The sequence below is a fragment of the Vulpes vulpes genome, chromosome 2, assembly GCF_048418805.1.
Source record: "Vulpes vulpes isolate BD-2025 chromosome 2, VulVul3, whole genome shotgun sequence".
NCBI lineage: Eukaryota > Metazoa > Chordata > Mammalia > Carnivora > Canidae > Vulpes > Vulpes vulpes.
In genome coordinates, this window is record NC_132781.1 from 49,285,722 (window position 1) to 49,313,285 (window position 27,564).

The window sequence follows — 27,564 nt, forward strand, 5'->3', positions numbered from 1 at the left end:
TGAGGCCAGCACAGGGGGCAGGGGAGGCCTGCCTGCATCTCTTACGTGTGGCTGGCCTGAGAGCTGCTGATACCAGCATAGTCCGGGCGGGGGGGGGGGGGGGGGGGGGCCCAGCCCTTGGGAGAGGTTTATCTGTGGGGCAAGGGGTGTGCTATTGGCTGTGGTGCCCCCAGTGGGACTGTAAACAGCATTCGTGCTGAGCCGGCTTGCCCCCCCCAGTCCCGCACCCCCCCCCTCCCCGGGCCCACGGTGTCCCTGTGAAAAATCACCGCACGCTCCACAAATGCCATTTCAGCAAAGAGCACACAGCCTTCTGGAAACTAAGCCTCTGGAGGCCCTGGCCACTCAGATTCTCTGTGACAAGATCCCAGGGACAGTTAAAGACGTCCAGTTACAGTAAAGCTGCTCTGGTCCTGATCGGTGGTTTTCAGGGGGGGCGGGGGTGTGTCAGTGTGCACAGCCCTGCCCACTGATCAGAGCCATCAGGGAGCACCTCGGCACTTGCCTGCTGAATCCTCCGGGGAGGTGAGAAAAGCCACTGGCTCCTGGGATTTCCACATCTCATGAGGATCCCATCCCTGGGGCCTGCAAGGTGGCTCCTTGGGTGTCAGCAGAGGGCACATGGGCTCCTGAAGGTCCAGACCCCAGGCTTTACACACCTTCCATAGCTCTACTCTGCAAAGGGAGGTAACGTTCCTAGAGGAGCTCTGGGGGGGCCACACCTTGCCAGCATGTCCTGTTTCCAGACTAACCTTGTGTCGCGGGCCTTCCCTCACAAGGCCCAGAGTGACTTGTTCATTCTCTCACCCCTCACTCACTCGTTTGCAGAACAAACAAGAACCTGGCCAACTGACTGCTGTTCCAGGAGCATCGCGTTGGGGCTGGGGTGCAGGAGACAATGAGGCCCACCCCCGAGGAGGCAGAGGCAGAGGCAGAGGTGAAGACCAGCAAATAGGAAGGCCTGAGCTCTGATCCAGGCCTACCAAGGGGGGCAACGCAGAGGATCCTGGACTCAGGCCTGGTGGGGGCAGCCAGGGTGGGCTTGGCAGCAGAAGAGAGACTTGAGTGGAGGCTCGGGGGCCATTGGGGGGGCGGGGGCTTTGTGGGTGCAGAGCGTGAGCGAGCCCAGTGGCTGGGGGGCCCGGCCCGGGGGGTGTGAGGCTGGCCCCCCTGGGTGACTGGCCCAAGGCCAGGCTGAGTAGTGTCCCCCAGTCTGCGGGATGACCATGGTAGGGGCTTTTCGGGTCTGGGTGGTGCCAGGCTGGGGGCAGGAAGGCCAGCGCCTGAGAGAGCACAGGGTCAGGGCCAGGGATGGGGGTCCAAGGAGCTCCCCACCTCCCATCAGCCCATCTCTGAGGAGGAAAAGGAGTTCTTTCCCATAGGAATGCTTGTGGAAGGGAGCTTGTGGCATCTGATCTTCCACTTAAACATGTATGTAGTGAACTGCCACGGTTTACCGGGCACTTGGAATGGCCTATGATTGCCTCCAGGGGTAGAAATCACACTGGGAAGAGGCTCCCAAGGGTGCTGCTGGGTGGCATCGCTGCTGCACCTTCTCTGGGGTGCCATCATTCCTGCCCCCTGGAAATGGAAGATCTGAACCTCAGGGCCCCGGGGGGCTGGTACCCTGTCTCTCCAGATCGGGGCATAAGGACACCGGCGCTGGCTTTGGGTGAGCCTGGGTCACATCCTGGCTTGAGACTCCATTTCGCAGGTGAGCCTCTGAGGCCCTCGGTGACCTGAGACCACTCAGTGTTGGGATTTGAACTGGTTTCTGTCAAGCTCCTGGTCTCGGCGAAGCTTCTCACCTCCCGGCTGGCTCGTGGTGGGCCATACCGTGGTGGCAGGGGTAGAGTGGTCACAGGAGCCAAGGGATGCACCTGCTTGTAACCCGTGAAGTGCCCAGGGGAAGTGCAGGGGTGCAGCACACTGGCTACTTGTCCAGCGGGCAATGCTCCTGCTGGCTGACTGTGTGTCTGCACTGAGTGGTGGGGAAGGGAGGCCGGCACCCCCACCGGGTCCCCTACCAGGCGGGGACTGGCTCCCGGGGACCCTCTGGATGACCAGAAAGTCACTGCCATTTCATTACTTCTGGGCCTGGCAAATTGCTATGCGTGACAGCAAGCTTAAAAATGAAATAATAAGTCTGTCCTTTTAAAAAGCAAATTGTGACACCGGAATATTCATGAGCTGTGACTTCACGGGAATGGCAGCAGCGGAGAGATTAGCATTCGGTTAAGTCAGCAGCACAGGAATTTAGGGAAATGCACTTGTCACTCTGAGGAAACGAGTGATTAATACTTTTCCTGTTTGCGGGGCCCCTTAACGGGCGAATTTTTAATGTAATAATTAATTAACCTTGAGACCACTCCTATCTGCCAGGCTCTCGAGGCCTCGGTTCCTCAGGGGTGGGTGCGGCCAGCTCGCACACAGCCCTGCTCCTGGGTGCCCATGACCTCTCTGCAGGGGGGGGTCAGTGGGGTACCCCCACACTCACGCCTGCCCAGCACCTCAGAGTGGCTTTGTTTGGCCACAGGGTCTTTGCAGACGTGGTTGAGTATGGATCTGGAGAGGAGGTGGACTTAGGGCGGTCCCTGCATACTGGGCACACATCCTCTAGGACAAGAGGAGACAGGCACAGGGAGAGGGAGATTCGGGACACCGGAGTAGGCTCAGGGGAGACAGGCCAGCAACTCCAAGCTGGGACATCCCCTCAGCTGGTCCAGGACAGACCCTTGCCCACAAAGGGGACCAGGCCTTCCCACCTGTGTGGCCTCCAGGGCTGGACGGGAGTCTGTTCCTGCTGTTTAGAGCACCCTGCTTTGTTACATGGCCCCAGGACACTCCCACACCAGGTGACCTTGGGTAGGTGCTGGAGGGCAGCTGAGGGAGGTCGGGAGCCAGCATGGGCTGCACCCTGAGAACCATGAGCCCTCCGGGCGCTGCATGCAGGCTTTTGCATGAACAGGTTGAGAGACCAGATGCACGCCCCTCCTCTCTCTCTCTCTGGGCCTGGAGTCTCCCCCTGCAGGTGTTGGCCCTGACCTGTGCTTTCAAAACTGGGTTCCCCAAGGCACCCCAGGAGTGACAGTTTGTTGGCTGCCTCAGTTTTCCCCTCAATGGCCTCCTCCTCCCTCTTGCTGTCTGGAGGAGAGCTCTCACTTATCCTTTATGGCCTGTTCCCATCACCCTTGCAGTGCTGGCCGCGCTGAGGTGCCTTCAGAGTCCCACACCGCCCACGAGGCTCCCAGCAGGGTCCCTGAGAGGACACCAGCTGGCCCCTGCCCACAGGTCACACTGGAGTGGCAGGACTGCGTGCGGCTCGCCCCCGCCCTCTAGTGGTCACCGGGAGGCACCGCGGGGCAGCGGCTGTCGGAGGCTCTGGGTCCCTTCTCTCCCCCCACCGCAGGGTTGGGTGGGGGAGCAGGAGGGCCAGGGTGGACCCTCGCAGCCAGAGGCAGAGCCCTCTTTGCCGGGAGACCGTGTCCACCCTCTGTGGCCCAGCCTGCTCGGGGTCCAGGAGCTGGGTCCGGGCGGGAGCCATGTGTGTGGGGAGACCCTGGGGAGGGAGGTCGTCCCTTTGGCACCACACGGGGCAACTGGGCTCTCCCTGGAAACTCCCAGTGCCAGTGCTGGGATGGGAGCCAAGGCTGGCCCTGGCGCATCCAGGGACACCTTTGGCTTGCGCTGACTCCCTGTTGGGCCCTGGCCTGCAGTTCCGGCCAAGAGGCCCTTCTTCTGAGAGCACCTCCCAGAGCAGTGGCCACCTCACTCCTTCTGCTCCTCCATCACAGGAAGAGGCTCCCAGCGCACAGGAGGTACTGGAGGCCAGGCAGGTGCACCAGGCGGAGTCCTTGGCTGTGATAGGTCAGGTGGATCATGTGGTTTAGGGCTCAGGGGAGGCAAGGAGAGAAGCTGATCGGCAGGCAGCAGCCAGGCCGGTGGGGAGCTCTGGGGCCGGGTGAGATGCTGGGTCTTTACGCCTGCACAGCCCCTGGAGGACCCTCATCAGTGACCTTGTAGAGTAGGGGGGCAGCTGTGGGCTGCTCCTCAAAGCTGGGAGGTGAGTCCTCCCTTTGCGTGTCCACACATGTCCCAATCCTCACCTAGAAGGGGACACGGAGGCTCGAAGAGGAAGGAAGCATGGAGGCCTCTCAGGACAGCATGGCCCCTCACTGTGCCTCGTGTGTGGGGGAGCCCCTGTCCCAGGTCCTTGACCTCGGGGTGGGGGGGTCTGGTGCCCTACCCTGCATTTCTGGGAGAGGGATTATTGTTTACTGGCTGCTTCTTTAGGTCACTCTCCCTGGACAGTGGTCTAGCGGTGGGCGGGGGGCTCCTGAGATGGGTCAACCAGCAGAAGGTGGGCGGTGCACAGAGAGCTGAGGGCAGGCCCCCATGAGGCACAGCCAGGATGGTCTTCCTGGAGGAAGAGGAGACCCTGAGTCCTGGGGCTGGGGCTGGGCTCCCACAGGCAGCGGGACCAGGAGTCAGCAGGTGGGCAAGGCGACTCCACGGTCAAGGCCTGGCTTGGCCCATTCAGCTGATCAAGGTATGACAACCCGCTTTTCGAGTCAGGCAGTTTAATAGAAGGACCCGGGGCCCTCATCCCACACGTCAGAGGGTGGCTCTGGAGCTACAGCGGCCTGGGATGCCCACGGACGGGCTGGACCCCAGTACCCAGGAGCCCCCTCCAGACAGCGGCCCGGCAGCTCCGGAGTCTTAGCCCTGCTGCAGCTCCTCCTCTACGTGAAGGGGGGCAGAGTGAGCACCACTGAGTCAAGCTCCGATGCGCTGGGGGCTGCCCCTCCTGGTCTCCAGCCGGCCCTGCCTCTGGACTTCAGCCCCATGCCTTTAGCTGCCTTCAGGCCCAGTCCCCTGGGACCCCCTGCACATCCAGGGCACCTTCTGTCCCTCCCTCAGGCAGTGGTCCTGCTGTGCACCTTGTTGCCCACACTGGGGACCCTCATGGCATCCTGGATTCTGCTGTCACCTACAGCTGCAGCTGCCTGCCATTAGGTGCATTTCCAAGCCGGGCTACCTACTCAGGTCTCTGTGCCATCGTCCCCATTGTTCCCACCATCCACGCTGTCCCTGTCATCCCCACTGTCCCCACCATCCCTGCAGTTCCCACCGTCCTCACTGTCCTCAGTCCTCATTGCCCCTACTATCCTCACTTTGCATCACCTTTGGAAGGACACAGGAGCTTCCTGGCTTCCTCCCGCAGCCAGTCTGGCTCCTCCCTGCCCCCACCAGAGTCCCCACCATCCACGCTGCAGTTCTCACAGCCTCTGATGAGGTCCACTTGCTGTGTCCTGACCCCACCGGGCGCCCCCAGCTTCCTTCCCTCCCCTGGCCACCGCCTTGTCCCAGCTGAGCTGAGATACTGTGTCTTCCTTTCACCCTCACTCCACTCCTCGTCCTCAACGCTCCTAGATCACCAGGTCCCATAAGTTCCCCTGTTGCCCCGTCCTTTCTGGCTCTGCTTGCCCAGGTGTCCTTCTGTCCTGTAAGACCATGTCTGCGTAGCTGGCAGCTCTTCCACCCCAGTACTAGGATGCCTCTCCCCGGGGCCGAATTCCTGTCTCTGGCCTTAATTACTCCTGTGTGCCTGGCAGGTAGTGGAGGGTCTGACTCATGGAGCGGTTACTAAACACTGGACTGGACAGTCGAGATTCAGACACCATCAGAATGATCCTGGGGGGCACTGGGGCACGTGCACAAAGCAGCATGGGGACAGTAAACACCCAAAGGGGACGGACTTCCAGCCCCTTGAGCTGGGCCGGGGCGTCTCTGCTGGTAAAGGATTTTTGGATGGAGGATGAAAGGAGTGAGCAGCTGCAGATCAAGCACCTGGTCAGGTCTGGCCCCAGGGGCGCTTCCAGACCTGTCAACCTCACAGGAAACACGTGCAGAGCTCACCGCTCCCCCCCCCCCCACCCCCCAGGTGCCACAGTGCCCCGAGTGACCGCTGGAGCCTCTGGCGCGGGAGGTTCGGGCAAGGTGGGTGGGGGGAGCCCGCGCCTGGCTCACAAGTCCCCAGGTGCTGCTGCCCCGGGGCTAGCGGACAACCCGGAGACATTGCTCCAGAGCATGCGGTCCAAAAGAGGCGCGGCAGCTGCCACGTGTGCGATGGAAACTTTTCCCGTAGGCAGTTCTGTGAGCAGTAAGCAGCCGCAGGGAGCTCAATTTCAATACTCCTTACCGAACCCCGTACACCCAGGCAGTTATTTCAAGATATAATCAATATAAAGACAACATCGAGCATTTGTCTTGGAGACCTGCCGCGTATTTCACACTTAGAGCCCGTCTCAGAACGGACCTCCAAACCCAAGGGTCCCGCGTGCCAGCGGACCGGAGCAGGGGCGGGATGGAGGGCGCAGCAAGAGAACTACAGCTCCCGCCGTGCCTCCGGGCTCTCCCTGTGACGCATTCCGGCGCGGCGGCGGGTGCGCCGAGGCCGCCGGAGAACCACATCTCCCGGCATGCTCCGGGCGCGCTGTGACGCACTTCCGGCGCGGCGAAGGCAGCGCGCCCCCGGCAGCCCGGCGGCGGGAGCCAGGCTACCGCTCGGCCCGCGGCAAGTGTCGGGCGGCTGGCCTAGGGGAGCCGGGGCGGGGCGGCGGCGGCCAGCGAGGGAGCGCGCGGGCGGCCTGGCCCCGCCCCGGTGACCTTCACGGCCCGGGCGGCGGGCGCAGGCCCGGAGGCGGCGGCGCGATGTTCGTGCAGGAGGAGAAGATCTTCGCGGGCAAGGTGCTGCGGCTGCACATCTGCGCGTCCGACGGCGCCGAGTGGCTGGAGGAGGCGACCGAGGACACGTCGGTGGAGAAGCTCAAGGAGCGCTGCCTCAAGCACGTAAGGCCGTGCGGCGGCCCCAGGCCGGCCCCTCCGCCCCCCGCCCCCCTCCACACGCGCTCCCGGGTCGTGAGCTCCCGCAGCAGCCTGAGGAGGTGGGGCAGGCCGGGAAACTGGGGCAGGGGCCGCGAAGGCGCCGCGCGGGGCAGCCTCGTGGCCTTCCAGCAGCTGCGCGGGCCGGCCCTGGGGGCGAGGCCCTGGGGGCGAGGCCCTGGAGGGCGGGGGATGGGCGCCCGGGGCGCAGAGAGGGGCCTGTCGGCTCAGGCCGGCCGTCTGGGGCTGCCCGCTGGCCTGCTGTCGGGGCCGGGGCGGGCCGCTCGCTCGGCCTCTCGGGGGCGGCCACCGAGCGGGGCGCACTGGCCGGGGCCTGCCCGCTGCCTGGGAGGCCGCCGCCTTTCAGGGTTTATTCGTGGGGAAGGCGCCTCGTTGGGGTAGCTCCGTGGGTTGCTCCCTTTTGGAGCTAGTTCCTTGGCTTAATCTCCGGAAACTTTTCAACGGGGCGGGGAAGTGGCCCTTGGGACTCTGGCTCCCGAAGGGAACTGCACCTGGCGCCATGCAGTGTTCTTGTCAGCCTTTTAGTGCGGGTTCCACATGCTGAGTTTTGTAGTTGTACGGCTGACAGGTGTTTTGTTAAAGGAAGCGTCTGCTCCAAGGGTGAACTCCAGGTTATGGTAGTAACTACCCACGGAGATCGTTTGGGCCGTTGAGTATGGTTCTGAGGAGTCGTTGTGTAACCGTCCACTGCAGGCCAAAGAGCGTTCTGGTGGCCAGTGCAAGCTCCCTTCTGGAACGTGCTGGACATCAGGCAGCTGCCGCTGTCTTGGCCTCACGTCAAGGAGGAGGGGGCTCCGGGCTCACACCCTCAGGCAGGCTGTCTTGTGTCACTGCTTTCCTCAGGTCCAAAACCCCCAGGACAGCACCCAGCCAGCCGGCAGCGGACTCCCTGAGCATCCAGGCTGTTGGGAGGACCTCTCTGAGCGTCCAGGCTGTTGGGGGCCTCCCGAGTGTCCTGGATGTTGGGGGCCTCCCTGAGCGTCCAGGCTGTGACGGGGCCTCCGTGAGCGTCCAGGCTGTTGGGGGCCTCCCCGAGCTCCAGGCTGTGAGGGGCCTCCCTGAACGTCCAGGCTGTGAGGGGGCCTCCCTGAACGTCCAGGCTGTTGGGGGCCTCCCCGAGCTCCAGGCTGTTGGGGGCCTCCCTGAGCGTCCAGGCTGTTGGGGGCCTCCTTGAGCGTCCAGGCTGTTGTGCAGCCTCCCTGAGCGTCCAGGCTGTTGGGGGCCTCCCTGAGCGTCCGGGCTGTTGGGGGCCTCCCCGAGCGTCCAGGCTGTTGTGCAGCCTCCCCGAGCGTCCAGGCTGTTGTGCAGCCTCCCCGAGCATCCAGGCTGTTGGGGGCCTTCCCTGAGCGTCCAGGCTGTTGCGGGCCTCCCTGAGCGTCCAGGCTGTTGGGGGCCTCCCTGAGCGTCCAGGCTGTTGGGGGCCTCCCTGAGCATCCAGGCTGTGACGGGGCCTCCCTGAGCGTCCAGGCTGTTGTGGGGTGCCTCCTTGAACGTCCAGGCTGTTGCGGGGGGGGGCCTCCTTGAACATCCAGGCTGTTGGGGGCCTCCCTGAGCATCCAGGGTGTTGGGGGCCTCCCCTAGTGTCCAGGCTGTTAGGGGGGCTCCCCGTGCATCCAGGCTGTTAGAGATGCATACCAGTGCTGGTCTAGTGATGTACATTTAAAAAAAAAAAAAACAACTGGAGTCGCTGTGTCCCCTTCCTGTCTGGCCCATCAAGGACAGAAGCTCCTCGAGGGCCGCCAAGGGCTGGGCCTGTGTTTGCATGTCTAGAGCCAGGCTCCCTGCAGGCCCCAAACAAACGTGTGGATTAATGGAATACATGGAGATGGAGTGTCAATCTGGGACTGCGTGGACCTGGCCTGACACCTGCTGAGTCAGGGAGGGAGAAGTCAGGGGGTAAATTGGGATGGCATTTAGCTTAACTCACTCATTTACATAGCTATCATAATATTATTTTATGAAGGGGAGCAGGAAATGAGAACTGTTTGACTGATCTGCAGATGCTTGCTAATGAATTTCAGGAGCTCTTGGGGTTCATTAGGCAGCCAATTTGAATAAGATGCTAATTATTATGTACCTGATATTTATTATTCCAGTCGGGATTGAGGTGTGTCGTTTGGGATTTTTCTGGCACTATCCTCCTTTAAATTGAGATTTTATTCCACTCTGCAGTCTTTCCAGGTGTGGAGGAGCGGCATAAATCACAGGACCCGAGAGCTGAGTTGTCAGCAAGTATTCCCACGTCTGTGCCTGTGCTTCTGTAGGCAGCCAGAATGCATTAGTTAGGAAAGAGAATTCTCAAGTTGTATACTTGAATGTCACCCTGGAAACCATCCCCTGTATGTCCCGCTACTGCCGGCAGTGAGGCTCACTGCGTGCCCGGGCTTCTGTTCCTCCTCCTTGCTTTGCCCTGGTGCATGCTCGAGCTGGCAGGAATTTTCCCTTCTTCCACGAAGGGGACAGTGTGGATTTCTTCCCCACCCCCTCCACCCCATTTCCACGGTCCTCTGGGGAGTTTGTTGCTTTATTAATGAGTGGTATTATTTTTATAACTCTTAGAGACATGGATTGTCACTGTTTATTTTCTCTTTTTCGGTATTTACTTATTTATTTTTAAAGATTTTATTTATTCATGAGACACACAGAGAGAGGCAGAGACACAGGCAGAGGGAAAAGCAGGCTCCATGCAGGGAGCCAGATGTGGGACTTGATCCCCAGACTCCAGGATCATGCCCTGGGACGAAGGCGGCACTTAACCACAGAGCCACCCAGGGATCCCCTCTTTTTGGGTTTTTATATAAATTGGGATCTTTCATGAAATTGCTGCTATGTAACGTGGCACCTGTTAATATGGCCGTTCACATTTCTTAGATCATATGACAGTGTGTCTTTGGACGACACATGATATCAAGTGTGAGAGGAACCACCTCCTGGCTCTTCTGGGAAGGAAGCAGGTTCAGGAGGGGTCAGAGCCTCCCCGCCCTGGTGATGGGCTTTGTTGGGGCTGTTTCGCTGCCGTATTTTAGCATGCTCAGAGTGCTTCTGCTGAGAACAAAGACACAGAATGAAGTAATTGTGCACAGTATGGATGACTCATGCTTGCGTTGTGCTCCTGGCACGGTGTTGACATGCTGCAGAGTACAGTTTTTTTTTTTTTTTCAGGAACCATATGAGGATTGTTTTGGAAAATTGTGTTTCATAGACTGTATTCTGAACTTGTCAAATCAACTAGCCTGCAAATTTCAGAATTAGAAGAAGCACACTGAGTAATTCTGGGAGCAGAGCCAGTGTTGAATTTAAGACGATTGACGATTGGCGGGAGGGGGCGGGGGGGGCCGGTATCTGCTGTCATAAAAGGTAGGGAGCGCACCTTCCTGTGGCCTGGATTCCACCTTTGCCCCCTGCAGCCCTGCTAGGTTATGGGGATATGTGGCAACCTTCACGGTCCAGGTGTTGCTGCAAACCCCTCCAGCCTGGACATCAGCATCCCCCACCCCGGAGCCACATTCTGGGGTTTCTGGGCCCTGGCCAGTGAGCTGTAACCACATGCTAGTCAGCCCCCTTGGACTCCCAGGAGGGGCCCTGCCAGCAGCACCTGCAGCTGGCATCCGGGTCTGTGTGGCAGTCGCTTGGGGAGCCAAGGGCTTATTGAAGGCCAGTTGTTCTGCTCATGGGCTTGTGCAGGTGTTGAAGTGCTCAGGCCCCTGTTTCTGGCTCTCTGTGGACTAGCTTCTCTCAGCGCCTTTGTGTATTGGCAAGAGAGAAAAAGTGGACAGATCATACTTAAGATCTTTAGGTGTTCAGGGAACAGTGGACCTGCTGTTTCCATTTTATAATGAGTCTCTAGATCTCTCTAGACTAAGGAGGCAATTCAGGTTGCCACTAATTACCAGCAGGGTATTTTATGTCAAGTTGTGAACCTATTTCAGGAATACTTAGTGGGTTGGTGGACAGATCACTGCCCTAGGGGATCAGGTGTTGTGGTATTTTGTTTGGCTTTCTCCATTCATAGGAATTCTCTGACTCCATTTGTGTTTTATTTATTTTTTAAAGATTGTATTTATTTGAGAGAGAGAGAGAGGGCATGAGCAGGGAGGAGGAGCAGAGGGAGAAGCAGGCTTCCCAGTGAGCAGGGGCTCAATCTCAGGACCTTGTGATCACGACCTGAGCCAAGGCAGGTGCTTAACTGACTGAGCCAACCAGATGCCCCTCATCTGTGCTTTGATTTTTTTAGCTGGTAACCAGTAAATGCCTAGTGTGGCTTGGGGTGCCAAGTCCTAATATCATTAGTGTGATGATTTATTTTCTATCTTGAAATATATGATTTTTTTTCCCTACCAGTGTGCCCATGGGAGCTTAGAAGACCCCAAAAGTGTGACCCATCACAAATTGATACATGCTGCTTCAGAGAGGGTGCTGAATGATGCCAAAACAATCTTGGAAGAGAACATCCAAGACCAAGGTAGGGGCCTCACAGGGCAGTGGTGGTAGCCATGGTGCCGCTGGGAGCAGGGGACTGAGAGGCAGAGGTGCCCTTGGCATCCAAGTGTGTGCTCTAAGCTGGGGCCAAGCGGGGAAACTGGGTCAGCTAAAATGGTTTTATTCTTCTTTCGTTAAAACAAAGTATGCATTATGGGCTGTTTGTGAAAAACAGCACAAACCGAAATTGGACAAGCAGCATCCATCTGAGAAACCAGATGTGAACTTTATTTTTAATTCTGTTTCAGAGCAAAACCAAGGCCTCCAGAGCTGCTGCAGGCTTTATTTTGGGTTGAAAAGTACAATTATGGCAATTGTTTCAGATGTCCTAGGAAGATACTCTTATTCTGTGCACTTCCATTTAGTTGCTTAGAGTTTGTGCCTGGAGGTATTTGGGGGAGAAACCTTTGGTTTTCTCTGTGTCATTTAAAGGATGATTTTAATTCTGGGATTCTCTTAAATCTCTTTTGAAAATACTGTCTATAGGCTTCCATCGAGCATGGAGGTCAGCCCATAGTCAGGTGGGAGCTGGTCAACCTTGCACACATGTCCTCGCCACACACTGGGTATTCAGCTCTGAGGGTTGAGACCAACTCTCTAACCTCAGGAAACTGAGGCCATTGAAATGAGGACATTTTGCAAGATTTCCACCAGTTCTTGGCATGGTTATCAGGGCTGTGCTGTGTGAGCCTACTGGGCCACCGGTCACCTCTATGACCCAAGGCAGGTTCTTGCCGCGCCCCGGAACCTATACATGAGTAGGGACGTGCGGGCAGGAAAGCGGGGAAGCAGGGCTTATGTGAGCCCTGGTGTAGGCATTGGGGTGGGAGGAGTGCTCTGCTCCTCTGTCCTTGGGTCTTCTTGCGGCCATTCTTTTTTTTTTTTTCTTAAAGATTTTATTTATTCATGTGAGACACACAGAGAGAGGCAGAGACACAGGCAGAAGGAGAGAAGCAGGCTCCCTTTGGGTAGCCCAATGTGGGACTTGATCCCAGGACCCCAGGATCACACCCTGAGCCAAAGGCGGATGCTCAACCACTGAGCCACTCAGGTGCCCCCTCTCATGCCCATTCTGCCGTCTTCTGGATGAAAACAATAAGCAGCCTGATAAATGTGTTTTTTTTCTAGATGTCTTATTGTTGATAAAGAAGCGTGCTCCAACTCCGCTTCCTAAGATGGCTGACGTCTCAGCAGAAGAGAAGGTAAGTTTCAGAGTTTGGAGCTGAGAGTCTTTGTTAGTCTCCCACACTCCAGCCTGTGAGAAAGACACGTTCTGGGTACGAGTTGTTCCTAGATCCAGCAGGGCCCACAGTCCCCACCACGGGGGCTTTCCATGGTGGCTGAGCCCCTCCTGGTTGCTGGTCATGTGGCCGGCACATGGGGGATCCCCCATGCTGAGCTCCTCAGGCTGCCAGTCTGACACGTTCTCAAGGGGGTTTAACTCCTGAGATGCTGTCACACCTGCCCCTGTGCCGTCCCTCCTCTCATCGGGGGAGGCCTGCACCCACAGGACAGGGAGGGGGTGGTGGGTGGCCCTGAAGGCCCCTCCTGAGAGTGCAGGTGTGTGCATACCTGCTCCCAGGGGCAAAGCAGTGCTGTTTTAAAGGGGCAGCCATGCTAATTTTCACAGTTTTTCTTTGCTTCTCTCAGGGGGTAGAGTTTCTTATTCATGCTTTGAAATGCTGGGGAGAGTGCTCAGCCTGGAGAAAGCAGGCCAGACTTCTTGTGGGCCCCTGGCTTCTGGCAGGGTGAACTATCTGAGGGCCTCCTTTGGGGCAGGCATGCAGGAGGAGGCCTTCAGCTTCGCTTGCCCCTCTTATCTGTGGCCACACGTGGTCAGCAGGCTCAGCCCATCTCTAGGAGACAGATCTGGGCCTGCCCCTGCCCCACCCGGAGAACTGCCCATGCAGACTGCAGCTCCCAGGTTACGGTGTTGGCCACGGGTAACCAGTGTAGATGATGACATTCCCACCGCCCCAGCAGCTCCAGGTGCCTCACAGCCCACTGTGGACCTCACTTGGCAGGTCACCTTTTATGTGCGTGTATTTGCAGAATGAAACATTGTAAGATGTTAATGTCTATTTTTGTAAATTAATATTAATTTTAAGTGAAAATAACAGACATTTATGAAGTCAAATAACATTATATCTCAATAAAAGCATCTTCCTCCCTCCTGTGTCAAGCACCCTAAAGGAGACCTCTGGTAGTTCTTTTGGCCATTCCTTCAGGAATTCTCTTCCTGATTTCCAAACCACACCCAAAATTGGCTATTTTTTAGAATATCAGTTTTAGATTCCCTGGCTCCTTGATGTTTGGAGAGTTAGATCTGAACACTGGTTGACTATCTAGGGTTTCCCCCCATGGTAGCATGCATGCCCTGTATTCTATCAGGAGTGAGGAGTACTGAGTGAGGGGTGCTGAGGGTATCTGTCCTTTCTCATACAACTTCGTTTCCCCTGGAGTCGATGACTTGCCTTGTCCTTTGGTTTTCTATAGGCTTATCACTAATTTTTTCAAGTTCTTTGCCAGGATTAATAAATCCTTCTGAAAGCACGGTCATGTGTATGAGGCCGTCTGCCAGTCCCTGCCATCCTGGAGACCTCCCTCCAGCTCCTTACGGCCCCATCTCTCTGCCTCAGTTGCCTTCAGGCCTGTCTTGCATCCTGGGCCTTCCCACCTCACTCCTGTGTTAGAGCTTCTGAGTCTCTTGTATCTGCGCACTTCCTGTTGCCACCTGTCATGTTACCACAGATTCATCAGCCTCAGACCGCATGCAGCTCCTAGGTCTATAGGTCAGCCGTTGGGATGGGCTCAGTTGGGCCCTACGCTTAGGCTCTGGGGTTCAAATCCAGGTGCGGCTAAACTGCGTTCCTCCATGGAGGCTCTGGGGAGGGATCTGTGTTGCGTTCCTTCAGGCGGTTGGCAGTTGCTACCGCCAAGGGGCCCAGGTCCCATTGCCTTGCTCTGTCAACCGAGGCACTTTGAGCACGTGGTCCCCTGCATCTGCAGAGCCAACAACAGAATTTCTCATGTGTTGAATCTCTAGTCAGAAAAAGCCCTGTCCTTTCTCATGGCTTGCTTGCTTAGGTCAAGCCTACCAAGGAGGGTCATTTCCTTAAAGTTGGCTGTGCCACAGCGTGACCTTACCCCCAGGGTGCAGCCGTCCTGCTCATGGGTTCTGGGATTGTGCAAGTGTGATGGCAGGACTTAGGGCCATCTTTGAATTCTGCCTGCAGAATCCAGTACCTTGCTGTTGACTTGTTCCCTTGGTCTGGTGCAGCCTGGCTTCTAGCATCTAGAAAGGGAAGGGAATCTTGAGGCCGTGCACTGCAGCACTGAGTGGCTGTCGGTGAGCACCAGCTGTGTGTGTGCACATGGGAGTGTAGGTCTCCGTCTCCAGGTGTCCATGTGGCTGGTGCTGGTCAGCCCTGACTCATCTTTTGTGTGTGCTCTGCCCCCCTTCCTCCCTCCCTCCAGGGTCTTCCAGCATCTTGGGGATTTCATGATTTCCATGGATGTAGGTCTTTCCCCTCTGCTGTGCCTGGCACGTGGAGTCTGGAGAGGTGTGTTTTTATTCTGGAGGTTTTTCTGGATTGTTTTTGGAGAATGTTCTCTCTACATGTTCTCTTCCCTCTTTCTGGAGTTCCTGTTGGATGCCGGACCTGCCTTTAGGGAGGTTTCCTGGACATTATCCTCTAACTATGCTCTGGACTGTTACCTGGCTGAGATATTTTACATTTCCCAGTTGGGGACTTGTCCTCCAATGATGGTAGCATCCTGCTGTGGTCCTCTGAAGGTTTTCTGCTATGAAATCTTTTTCTTTTTTTTGGAAATCCTTTTCCTTCTCTCTTTCATGCTTCTTTATTTTTTCCGTTTTCATTTTAGTCTCTGTCTCTCGTGTTGCAGGCTTTCCGCACATACCTGGCTTTCTTTGGCAGCTTTTTTAATAGGAGGCATGGGGGGCTCACTGGCTGCTCAGTGGGACATGCCTGCTGCTGGGCTTCCCTGTGGGGCAGACCCAGCCTCTGCTCCCCCCTCCTCACAGTGGTGTGTCTCCTGCCCAGTGTCCTTGAAGCCGGCAGTGGCCGAGCCAGGGCGGGGAGCGGGGTGGTGGTGCTGGGTCTTGTCAAGTATTAACCTGGTGCCTCCTTTTCCTGCAGCAGAGCCCAGGCTCCCATCTCCCCAAGTCTGCTCCCCCTGGGTGACTGCTGGCTGCACAGGGTGATGATGGAGTGCTGTTTTTGGCTCCAGCTGCTCACTGCCAACCTGGCACGCTTTCTTCGGGCTCTGGTGTCGGCCTGGAGTTGGCCTGGCCTTGTTCCTGGTTGGGCTTCTGCTCTGTGGTCTTTGCTAACCACCCCCCCTCTCCTTTCTGTTTTCTATCTTGGAAGAATGGTCTCCATCTCTCCCATCCTCTTGACCGTCTAACACGGATGTGCTGTTGTGGCAGGGTTTCCAGGAGCAGCTGGGGTGAGTGTGCATTCCTGCTCCCCTGTACAGCCCAGCTCATGTGGGACAGTCTCTCTGTGGCCACAGGGACCGTATCTGTCTTCTCTGCTGCCCTGCCACCCTCTGGTTATGACAGGCATGAATTGTGTCTCCAGTGAGCATGTCTTCTGTCCCCAAAGGTGTGCACAGAACCTGCAGGGACCCTCTGCTGCCCACGGAGAGTGATTCTTTCCATATTCGTTTCTGACTTTATTTTATTATTTTTTAAGATTTTATTTATTAGAGAGGGAGAGAGCACACCGCAGGGGGAGCGGCAGAGGGAGAGGAAGTGCCAGGCTCTCTGCTGAGCAGGGAGCCCGATGCAGGACTCAATCCCAGGACCCAGAGATCACGACCTGAGCTAAAGGCAGACTCTCAAAAAAAAAAAAAAAAAAAAAGGCAGACTCTCCACCAACAGAGCCCCTCAGGTGCCCCCATTTCTGACTTTCTAATTACTTTTCTGTGTAGAAAAAACAAGACCAGAAAGCCCCAGATAGAGATGCTATCTTCCGAGCAACTGCCAACTTGCCATCCTACAACATGGACCGGGCTGAGGTCCAGACCAACATCAGAGACGTGAGTGCTAAAAAAAAAAAAAAAAAAGAGAGAGAGAGAGAGAGAGAGAGACGTGAGTGCTTGTTGTGGCCGCACTGCATGCTCATTACACCTGCTTGGGGGCCACACAGGCTCTTGACGGTACTTGGGGAAGTGGGAGGAAAGGGCTGACGGGAGCTCTGTGTACATTTTTGTAACTTCTCCATAAACCTAGAATTATTTCAAAACAAAAAATTTAAAAAGACATCGGAAGGCAGAACTGAAAAGACAGATCCTACTGGGAGAATATCAGAATTTTGCTCTAATTTTGGCAAAAACTTATAGATAGAATCTGGACTTTGGGTCCAGATTTTGGATTTTTGGATTTTGGATTGGAAAGTTCTAAGTTAAAAAAGCAGAGTGTGTCCAGTATCCTATGGACTGGCCCAGAACTTGGGGTACATCCACATTGTGCAGGACTTGGACAGCGTGGCTACCTAATCTGAGAGGGCCACCCTGAGCACTGCTCTTAGCAGCAAAGAGTTCCTTATTGACCAGGGCGTCCAGCTCTGAAACTCATCCCTGGTTCACATGTGGCTTTGCCCCATGCAGTGTCTCACATCGTATCAGAATCCTGTGTGCAGGAAAGAGGAGCGGCTAACCAGTCTTGCCCATGGGACCGGGGACCAGTCCATAGGGTTTCTGATTGCATTCCCAGCAGCCTTCTTCCTTGTTAGGGGCCAGTTAGCTGCAGCCGACGCTGCTGTGCCAGTCAGCCTCTGGCCAGGTGAGATTTGGAGGCCCGGGTCTGGGAAGCCCATCCAATCAGGTTGATCTCTTTTGCTTATGTAGCAGGCTGGCACTTTCTGTGTTGGGCTAAGGCCTGAGCAGTGTCTCCAGATGTTTCTCGGTGTTGCCAGGTAAGAAGCCATGTGCACAGCCCATTTGTGCCAGCGAGGCCTCTCCTCCCCGCCAGGCGCAGAGCTCTCCTGTCGCTCTGTGGTCTCACTTCCTTCTTTCTCTGTTGGTCTCCACATTCTGGAACCAATAGTGGCATAGTTTGGACTCACAGATACGGAGCTGTAGGGCCCAGGAGTGTGATTATACACCTAGGTAGGTCTCTTGGGCACTTGGAGAAGGAAGAGCCTTTTTTCTTTCCCTGCAGTTCCAGACAGAACTCCGGAGAATCCTGGTGTCTCTCATTGAGGTGGCTCAGAAGTTGTTAGCGCTGAACCCAGATGCCGTTGAATTGTTCAAGAAGGCAAATGGTACGAGCAGGCTCCAGGTTGACTGGGTCCTGTGTCCAGACTCCACTGCTTGCCTGGCCTCAGAAGCTGTATCAGTGGCCCACGGGCCTAGCGTCAGTCCTTTCTGTGGATGTGGGGCTCCTGTTCAGCATGCCGGCTGAAGGTTCTGTGTAGATTTGCTGAAGTTTAGGGAGTTTGGCACACAGGTGGGGTTCTTGGGCTCCGTGGTGGGGGGGGGGCAGCCCTCACGCTGGCCTGACCCTCACAGGTGGCCCTGTCTCTTGCCCTCAGCGATGCTGGACGAGGAGGAGGATGGGAGAGTGGACGAGGCCGCCCTGCGGCAACTCACGGAGATGGGCTTCCCGGAGAGCAGGGCCGCCAAGGCCCTCCGGCTAAATCAGTACGTCTGGGCCACTTCCTCCTCTTGGTGCTGATGCTTGGCAGCCCCCCCAGGGTGATGTCCTTGGTCTCCTACTTTTAGATTGAACCATTTTTAAAAGAGACTTTAAACATACGTCCCAGAAGTAGCTGGGACATCTCGAAGCATCTTAGGACAGTGGAGATGGACTGGCCTTTGCTCGAAACGTGCCGGGGGCAGGCTGTCCTGTGGGTCCTTCCTGGGCTGTCATGTGCAAGCACCATGTTGAAGCCTATGCCTGGCAGGGATGTGGTGGCTGAAGGTGTGTGCAGTGTCCCCCTCAGCAGCCTCTCGTGCTTGCCTGACCGAAGCCACTTGCTTTTGCATCTGCACTTATACCCAACATAAGCGACTTGTACCCAGAAGACGGTCCATGGGCTGTGCTGCTCTTTGCCATGGAGCTAGGCCCTTAACGTATACCTCACAGGCAGGTTCCCCATGCTCTGACCAGGGTCTTGGGGCGGTTTGGGGCTGGGCCTGGAGCTTTAGACCCTTCTGTACTGAGATTCTCATGATGAGGGGCACCAGAGAGGCTGTCCCTGGGGGTGTCAAGGAGGCCCTCTAACCGGCTGGGGGTGCTGGAAGGAGTCTCCCGTTGCCTTTCAGCATGTCGGTACCTCAAGCCATGGAGTGGTTAATAGAGCACGCAGAAGACCCAACCATTGACTCGCCTCTTCCGGGCCAGGCCTCACCGGGAGGGGCGCGGGCTGAGGCCGCTCCCGAGGCTGCCCCTGAGGCTGCAGGGACTAGCACGGAAGATGAGGAGCCCAGAGATGAGCTAACGGAGATCTTCAAGAAGATCCGGAGGAAAAGGGAGTTTCGACCTGATGCTCGGGTATGTGTTCTGCAGCCCTGGGGCAGCCGGGTGGGGTTGTGGTTTCTCTGTGGCGCTACACCAAGTGGAAGGAGCTAGAACCAGCCCTGGCCCTGGAGAGAGTAAAGCTGGGTGAGGGGCTTACAGACTGGCCCACATTCAGTTTTAAGTTGTCCTCACGGATCCAGGTGGCTGCTTTTCCTCCGAATAATTGGCTCATTTGGCCGAATAATTGGAATAATTGGTTTATAGTTTGTCATCTCCTGAAAACTCCTAGTAGGATGCCGGCCACATTGCCACTGTTGGCAAGCCGTGGGCATGGGTGGGGACACCCCTAGAGATCGGGAGATAGGGTGCACAGGATTGCCTGTGCATGGGGAGGCTGGTCAGGCTCTGGCCATCTGGTGACCGTGGTGTCTGCAGCATCTGGGGATCTGGGGTTGGCCAGCTCTGGCTGTGTTTGGGTGGCTGACATTGCTGTACCATATCTGGTTGCCCCTTTGCCATTACTTCACTCCTGATGCTTCCGTGGCTGTATGTTCTCCACTGTTCTGTTCTTATCCTAGGCTCCTGGTTTCCTCTTGGATGTTTTCTCTGCTCTGAGCCTGCGGTTTTCTTTCAGGTTATAGATCAGTGAGCTCCAGGCATTAGACCTGAGTCCACCCGGTCTTGTGATTCTGCTTGGGGCACAGTGCTGTCAGAGTGGCTCACTGTGGACTTGTGTTTCTGTGGGAATCCCATGTGGCTGGGCTGTGGGATGCCTGCCGTGGGTGATTCTGAGGCCGTTTCCATGGGCTGAGTGGCATGTCCCTCTGGGGCCAGGTTTCCCATTAATCACACAGGCAGGACTCCTAGGCCACACGTGTAGTATAGGCCGTGGCTTTGGGGTTGGCGCTTCCCTGCACAGGGGCCAGTGCTCTTCTAGCTCCTCTTCCCTCTGGGGGTGTACACCCTTGGCAGCGTCCTGCTTCTGAGCTCCAGGTCCTCATCTCATAGGGACCCAAGGCCCACGTCCTGTCTGGGTGTGGCCGCTAGACCCCAGCCCGTAGGCCCTGCTGGTGGCTGCTGCCCCCTCCCAGGGCACACCATTTGTCAGGCCAGGTTGCTGTTCTTTGCTCACTGGTGAGCTCAGCAGTGCCATCTGGAAGTGTCCTGCTTAGCAGTAGCTGCTGGGTCCTGGGCTTCCCAACTGAGGGTGCTCCCATGTCGTCATCAGCCCTGTCACCACCTCGGTGGTGTCCATGTGCTCTCTTCGCAGACGTGCACTCAGGCCGGGCCTTACACCATGGCCTCTTTGTGGTACAGGTTCTGTGACGATTGTTATGAAAGGCTGTTGAGGCTGGGCCAGGGTGGCACACTCTCCCACCCTTTGGTCCTACACCGTTGGAGAGAAGAGTCCATAAGGACTGGAGTGTTAGTGTGGCTCCCGGGAAGCCTGGATCGGAGAGAAGGTTGAACTACCCCGGGTGGACTCTGTTGCACTTGAGACGACAGACTTTGCTATTATCCCCACCCCCAACACCTGCACTGCCATGCCAGTGCCAGCTGTGGGCGGGCAGCGAAGTGCAGTGGGCAGGGCAGTGAGTGCGCAGACCCCTGGCAGGATAGTGCGGGCGTATCCTTGCGGTCACTGTGTAGAAGTCCTGGGGCATCGCTTCCCCAGGCTGAGGTAGAAGTGAGTGACATGAGAGGCTAGTTTTTACTGATGTTCATGGAAAGACTACCCTATCCTTGGATTTAGTGGGAGGTTCTGGACTTTTTCTGTGACTTGGAGGTCAGGCTCTGGTGTGGTGGGTCCTCCCGACATTCATGGGTGGAGCCCCCAGCCCTGGGGTTACGAGCTCGTTCAGGAAAGCACATGACATGGGTCGTAGTAGAAATGCTGCCTTGTGAGCTCACCGAACCCCGTTTGGCTCCAGTGAAACATCTGTCCTGACTGCCACCTGCCGCTGACTTCCTTCCTGCCGAGTGCTCCTTGGGACGTCCAGTTCAGGCTGAGCAGGGCCGCAGGGGTGTGGGCCTAGGGGCTCTGCGGGTCACTGCCAGCACTGACCCCTAGGCGCCTCAAAGAAGTAGAGCAGTTCAGCAGGCAGGTCAGACAGGAAGAAGATAGGCACCTTGTTCAAGAGCGTGATTTGATCTTTAAAGAGTTAACTTGATGAAATCTTTTTTTTTTTTTCCCAAGAGGAACCCTTTTAAAGATTATATAAGTCAAGAGTAGGGGTGCCTGTCTGGGTGGCTCAGGCAGTTAAGCATTTCCCTTCAGCTCAGGATCTTGGGATCGAGTCCTGCATGGGGCTTCCTGCTCAGCAAAGAGTCAGCTTCTCCCCCTCCCCTTGCCCCTTCCCCACTTGTACTCATTCTTTCTCAAGTGTATAATAAAAAGATTAAAAAAATAAAGAGTAAGGTAAGGTGAAGGATGTATCATCTTATATGATTTTTGTCCTGAAGATGTACGTTTCCCCCACCCCCAAAACATTGAACATTGGGTCATTCCTCCCTCCAAGAATCATTACATGTTCATTATGCTCAGGTGTTCATACCTTTCCTTCTGGGTCATGAGACGGTCCACAACGAGCTCATGTGTGGTTGTGGAGACCGTGTTGTCCAAACATGGGAACCAACCTCAAAGGTTCTGATGTTGGTGTGGCCTGCCCGTGGCACATTGGTAAGCGAGCATCTGAGCGTGGGTCTGGCTGCATGGATGCGGCCAGGCCCTGGCTATGTCCCTCTGCTGCTCAGGAGACTCAAAGCAATTTGGTGCAGCTGTAGGGGAGCAGAACTGGGCGACAGGATGTCCTGTGCTGACCTCTCAGCCCCCTACTGGGATGTTGCGGTGTGCAGGATGCGCCTGGCTCCAAAGCTGTGCTGCTCCGGGGTGTGCAGGGTGTCCTCAGCCCGCACAGCCCTGAGTGCTCTGTGGCTTCTCCTTCAGGCTGTCATTTCCCTGATGGAGATGGGCTTCGATGAGAAGGAAGTGATAGACGCCCTCAGAGTGAACAACAACCAGCAGAATGCCGCCGTGAGTACCAGGCCACAGTCCGTGCGCCCGTGAGGCTCTCCTCCCTCGCCAGCATGACCTGCACCAGGATAGTCTGTGTGTTTGGCTCTTTTCTCACATGGCCCATTGGTTTGCTTTTCAAGTGAAACGAGGACAGATGGTCCAGTGGTATCAAGTGTTTTATAAGTCCTTTGTCTTTCTAAGAAAGTCCATGTTTGGTGGGCGAGTGTGTGATGTGTTTACGGACTTGGTTGAACTACCCCGGAGACAGATCCCATTCCATGGACACATGCCTTGCGGATGGACAGCTGCCCAGGAGGGTGTGGTGGCGGGCTGCGGGGTGCTGCACTGCGGGGACACGGCGCCACGGCTGGGCCTCCACTGGCTCTAGGCTTCCTGGGGATGCAGCGTGGGGCTTCCAAGCATTTCTTCACTCTCCTTCTGATACTCTGGGTGGGTTCTACCTCACCTGCGTTCAGTGAGCAAGAAGTCAGCCACTTGCCTGAACCGTGTAGCCAGGGTCTGCTAGACGGGTGTCACTCCTCCCTGATGTCCACGTCTCTAGTCTGGGCCCCACCCCGGGAGCAGCCCTGGGGACTGGGGCTGTGACTCAGTATGTGGCTCTTGCGTTTGCAGTGTGAGTGGCTGCTGGGAGACCGGAAGCCCTCCCCCGAGGAGCTGGACAAAGGCATCGACCCTGATAGCCCTCTCTTTCAAGCCATCCTGGATAACCCGGTGGTGCAACTGGGCCTGACCAACCCGAAAACATTACTAGGTACATGGGGTTCCCCAGGGGCAGGCCCCATGGCCGTCACTGAGCGATGGCTCCTCCGCCCAGTGGGGTTACCGCCACTGTCCGTGACTCCTGCCTGAGTCACCGTGGGGTGACTGGCTCTGCCCGCACTGTGGCAGCCTCCGGCTCCAGATGAGCTCTGGAACCAGTTAGAGTGGCTGGTCCAGGTCTGGGAGGGTGTGGGTGGCCCGCAGCAGGCCAGCATGGTGTGGGTGGCAGGAGTTTGCTTGCTCTTCCTGTTGGGAGGGATTTCTTTGGCCCCACGTGGTCTTGAAACAACATGTCTACAGAAGTGTGAATGATTTTTGTAACTTTTGTAACAGTAAGACTGATGATAGCCACCTTCACCTTCCAAAGGTGGTACTAAAGCCTGGAGCGTTCCCAGCCCTGCTGGTCTTCCGGGCGCCTGCCCTGCTGTGCTGCTGTCCCCACAGCCCAGGGAGCGAGCCTTGTGGTTGTTTGGGCTCCTGGGAGCTGCTGCCCCTCATATCTGTCCCCTGAGCCCTGTTACCTCGTGCTTCCCATGATGTGTGTCTGCTGCATATGTGGCGGTACCCGTGTCAGGGCATGCCACTTTGGTGCTCTGCTGTCCCCGGGCTGTGCCTGTGGGGCAGGCATGTGCAGGTGGGGCTGCAGGGATGCACCAGGCCTGCAGCCACCTGCATAGCCCCCATGGTTCCCTAGGGTGCCTGTTGAGGGTGCCTGCCTCCCAGGTCGGCACAAGTGTTTGCAAGCTCAGCCCTGCCCCTTCCGGAAGCTTCAGCTACACCAGGACCTCAGCTCTGAAAGGCCTCTTTTGGTCTCTTTTTCTTCGGATTACTTTTGTTAGTTATCACATATGCCAGATGCTGATCCTTTGTCAGTTTATTTGTGTTCTGAATATAATTTTCCCATTTCTGGTGTTTTGCTGACTCACTGTGATGTGTCTTAGTGTAGCTGAAAGTGTGACGTGTTTCATTGGTGATGTGAATCCACCTGAGAATACCCTCGAAGCCCAAGGCGAGGAACACATCCTCCTTTGTTTCTAGAAGTGTCGTCCATTCTGCTTTCCTCATCGACATTGATAGCCTACCCAGGAGTGTGTGCAGTGCAGGATAGGGAGCCAGCCTTTCTCTTGGTCCGCAGGTTCCAGGTTTTGGTGGCGTGCGCGCGCGCGCATGTGTGTGTATCTATCTTCCTTCTCTGTGCGGGATGCGTGGGCCTGTTGCTCGGCACCCCACTCTTCTGTTGCCCGGGGGCCCGACAGGGGCAAGAAACATGCTGCCTTGGGTAGGTCCACAGCCTCTTCTGAAGGGTTTTCCATTAGTGTTTGCCCAAGGCCATTCTCTGCTGTCGGCTTTCTTGTCTTTTCTGCAAGACATGCTTGGTTAGATGGAGGGAGTGCCATCACGAAGACATGCATTTTTACTGAACGACTTTCCCCATTTTCTGGATGGCCTAGTGGTGTCACATTTGCACATGTGGAGACTTCCTCACATTTCTGAAATGAGGCAGGCAGGGCACGTGCCACCCAGGCAGCGCCTGGTGGGGCTCTGGCCCACGGAGGCGCTGGGGGCCACGGATCTTGGGCTGGGGCACTCTGCCTGCCCCCCACCATGTGGGGCTCAGCTTTGTGCACACACCTTTCTGATGGGGGTGTTGAAGGTGAGCTTTATCCCTCAGATGAAACAGAATGGTCGGCATAGGTGATCTGGGCCGCGGAGGGAATGCAGAAGCCAGCCCATCTCCTCCGGCCCCATCCCGTTGCGAGTTTCCTTTGGATGGTGTGGCCTGTGCACCTCCCACTGTATTCCACTTCCTGCTGGCACATCACCTGGGATGTGTTCTCCTGGCCTGGCTGTTTGTTTCTGAGGTTTATTCATCTTAGAGAGACGCTGAGTGTGCGTGTGTGTGAGGAGGGGCAGAGGGAGAGGGAGAGTCCCAGGCAGACTCCCCGCTGAGCCAGGTTCCATCCCATGACCCCGAGGTCCTGACCAGAGCCACAGACTGTGCCCCGTTGCCCCTCGGCCTTGCTGTTCCAAACAGGAGAGTTTAGTGGGTGCAGGTCTTTTACCCTGTATGGAGGCCATGGGTCGTGAAGCACACACTCTCCCCCCGACTCAAGGCACCCAGGTCACTTTTCCTCTGGTGGCCTTGGGCCGAGCACTGTGACTGCCCTCTGTGTGCTTCCTGCCTCGGGCACAGCTGGCCTCCCTGAGGACATGCCCCCCACCTGCTCCGAGCATGGGCCTCCCCTCCCTCCCCCTATCACCTGCACTGCTTGTACTGGCTGCTGGCATCTCGTCCCCATGCAGCCTTGCACGTCTGCTGCCTGCTTCGGAAGCGAACTCAATCCTATGGCTCCTCATGTGTCAACACCTGTCCTTTGTCACATGTGCAAACTATTTGCCCTTCAGTTCTTTCTGAAATTCACAAGTTTAAGTCCTGCAGAAGATCGTCCTCCCCCAGATAGACACCCTCCCATGTGGCATTTCACGGGCAGCCACTTCAGGTTCTGTTTGGCCCTTTCCTCCCAGAGCTGCTCCCTTTGTGCCAGGAGGAGATGGACATGTGCCTTGTCCTCACTGAGCCCCCACGCTACCCAGACCTGCCGTTCTCCCTAGTTCTTCTGGGGTCTCTGACTGTTATTTATACCTGGTTTTTGGAGGGTTTTGATCGGGATATACCCAGTGATTGTTTTAAGGGCTGGGAGGGCTGTCAGTCCTATATGAGGAGTCCCTCTTTCTTGCTAAGCCACCATCCCAGGTGACCCCACAGAGCTGCTGAGGCCCGAACACACAGGGCATCTGGGCTGTGGCGGCTCTGGGCGGGCTCCGTGCTTGCTGCTGGGCACGGGTTGCTGGAGGACGGACTTCCCAGCTGCCCAGCCCTGTGTCCGGGGAACTCACCAGGCTGTGGCTTGGATTGTAGAGCGTTTTGCTAGGAGACACCAGTGTTTCCAGAGGAAGCGGTTTTGTACAACTGTGTAGACAATTTGTTTTCATGTTGTGAACTGCTCAGTTACATTTTTATCTTTTGTTTTATTATTAAGATTTTACTTTTAAGTTGTCTCTATGTCAGGTCTGGGGGTCGGACTTATGACCCCAGGATCGCGTTTCGCCTGCTCCGACGACTGAGCTGGCCAGGTGCCCCTCAGTTATGTTATGTTATTTATTTATTTATTCATAATTTTTTTTTAAGGATTTTATTTATTCATGAGAGACACAGAGAGAGGGGCAGAGACACAGGAAGAGGGAGAAGCAGGCTCTGTGCAGGGAGCCTGATGTGGGACTCGATCTTGGGACTCGGGGGGCATGCCTTGAGCCAAAGGCAGATGCTCAACTGCTGCACCACCGAGGCACCCCTTGTTATGTTTTTTAAAGTTATTTCCTTAAGACTGAACATTCTGGTTTTCCCAGGCAGATATTGTTAAATTTGCAGCAATGTCTTTCTGTCTTTTCTGCGTCTGGTGATTTTGCCAGAGTGGGATTGGAAGCGGAATTACTGACTCATAGGCTGTGACTATTTTTAAGATTGCTGATAGCCGTTGCCAAATCGCTTTCCAGAATTGGTGTGCCAGAGAGCACACAGGCCACCACCATGTGCTCAGGGCGGGGGACACAGTCTTCTGACTGCGGGTGCACTGCTGTGCCAGCAGATCAGTGCTGCTGGGGGGTCGTTGAGGGATTTCTGCGTGGTCCCTGGTGACGTGAGGCTTGCCCTCTTAGGAAGGAGCCATCGCTGCCGGCTTCCTGTGTGTGGGGAGCTGTCTGTTAGCCGACCTTGCTCTGTTTTCCTCACAGCATTTGAAGACATGCTTGAAAACCCCCTGAACAGCACCCAGTGGATGAATGACCCAGAGACGGGGCCGGTCATGCTACAGATCTCCAGGATCTTCCAGACCCTGAACCGCACATAGGTGGGGTAGCTGCTCCGCTGTGCTGCCCTAGCACCTGTCCCAGGAGTTGGGGACGGATCCAGACAAGGAGTCCTCTTCCTGTCCCCCAGCCCGTCGCAGAAGAACATGGAGACCCCTGGGTGCTGTGGGCTGAGTGGGGGGCAGGGTGGGGCTGGAGGGGCCTCGCTTGCTAGACCTCGCCCTCCATGCCGCCCTGGGTTGTTGGGGCACAGGGGCTCTTCTCACGCTTTGATCTTCTGCTTAAAAACTTGTGTGATGGCAGTGTGCACGGCCGCATCCAACCTCTGACAGTGTTTACAGACGTGGTGGCCGCTCCAGGAGGGGTCACCTCCCTCCACAGTGTCCCTCTGGGCTCTGGAAACGCTCCTTGACCCAACCCGTAGGCGCTGCTTGTTACTTGGAAGAAGGCATGTTTCAACCCAAAGTGTTAAGGTCCGTACTAACTTAAGTAGAGGAACTCACAGATGATTTTTCTTTAATAAATAAATCCCCTTTTTCCTATTGTCTGTCTTAGTATTATTTTAGTGCCAGAGAAGAACCCATTTGCGTTCTTGACACTTGCCACTCTCCCTGGGCACATTGGCTGTTGTGCACACCCAGTCTGTGGGCAGAGACCACGTTCCAAGCTGAGGGGGCTTGGGAGTGGTGGGGTCAGGAGAGCGCCCCCAGGCCTCCCTAGTGGAACCGGGGTGCCAGCGGGGTAGCCTCTACCATCATTTCCTCTTTAAACATTACTTGTGGGGCACCAGAGTGGCCCAGTCGGTTGAGCTCCGGCTCCTGATTTTGGCTCAGGTCATGATCTCATGGGTCATGATCTCGGGGTCCCAGGATGGAGCCCTGCCATCCCACATCATCGGCTCCATGCTCAGTGGGAAGTCTGCCTGAATTCTCTCTCCCCCTGCCTCCTCCCACTTGGGTTCTCTTGGGCTCTTGCTTTAAAATAATAAGTAAATCTTTAAAAAGGAGAAAAACGTTACTTGTGTTGC

At 56.3% G+C, this 27,564-nt stretch overlaps 1 protein-coding gene across 1 annotated transcript; it reads left to right on the forward strand.

The window, feature by feature from the left end:
* The first annotated feature begins 6,539 nt into the window (after window positions 1–6,539).
* UBAC1 (UBA domain containing 1) lies at window positions 6,540–27,080 on the forward strand. The gene is made up of 10 exons (XM_025981943.2): window positions 6,540–6,852; window positions 11,248–11,368; window positions 12,514–12,587; window positions 16,342–16,449; window positions 17,573–17,675; window positions 17,946–18,054; window positions 18,679–18,907; window positions 21,822–21,908; window positions 22,524–22,662; window positions 26,463–27,080. Exons 1-10 carry the CDS (start codon window positions 6,715–6,717, stop codon window positions 26,576–26,578), a joined length of 1,224 nt encoding a protein of 407 aa, XP_025837728.1. The 5' UTR covers window positions 6,540–6,714; the 3' UTR covers window positions 26,579–27,080.
* Window positions 27,081–27,564: the final 484 nt, after the last annotated feature.

What these genes read in the sequence shown, in the direction of transcription:
- UBAC1 (XM_025981943.2), top strand. Translation starts at nt 6,715, where the DNA reads ATGTTCGTGCAGGAGGAGAAGATCTTCGCGGGCAAGGTGCTGCGGCTG. An exon ending in ACGTCTCAGCAGAAGAGAAG is followed by an intron (nt 12,588 to 16,341) that starts GTAAGTTTCAGA and finishes TTTTCTGTGTAG; the next exon opens with AAAAAACAAGACCAGAAAGC. An exon ending in CAACCCGAAAACATTACTAG is followed by an intron (nt 22,663 to 26,462) that starts GTACATGGGGTT and finishes TTTTCCTCACAG; the next exon opens with CATTTGAAGACATGCTTGAA.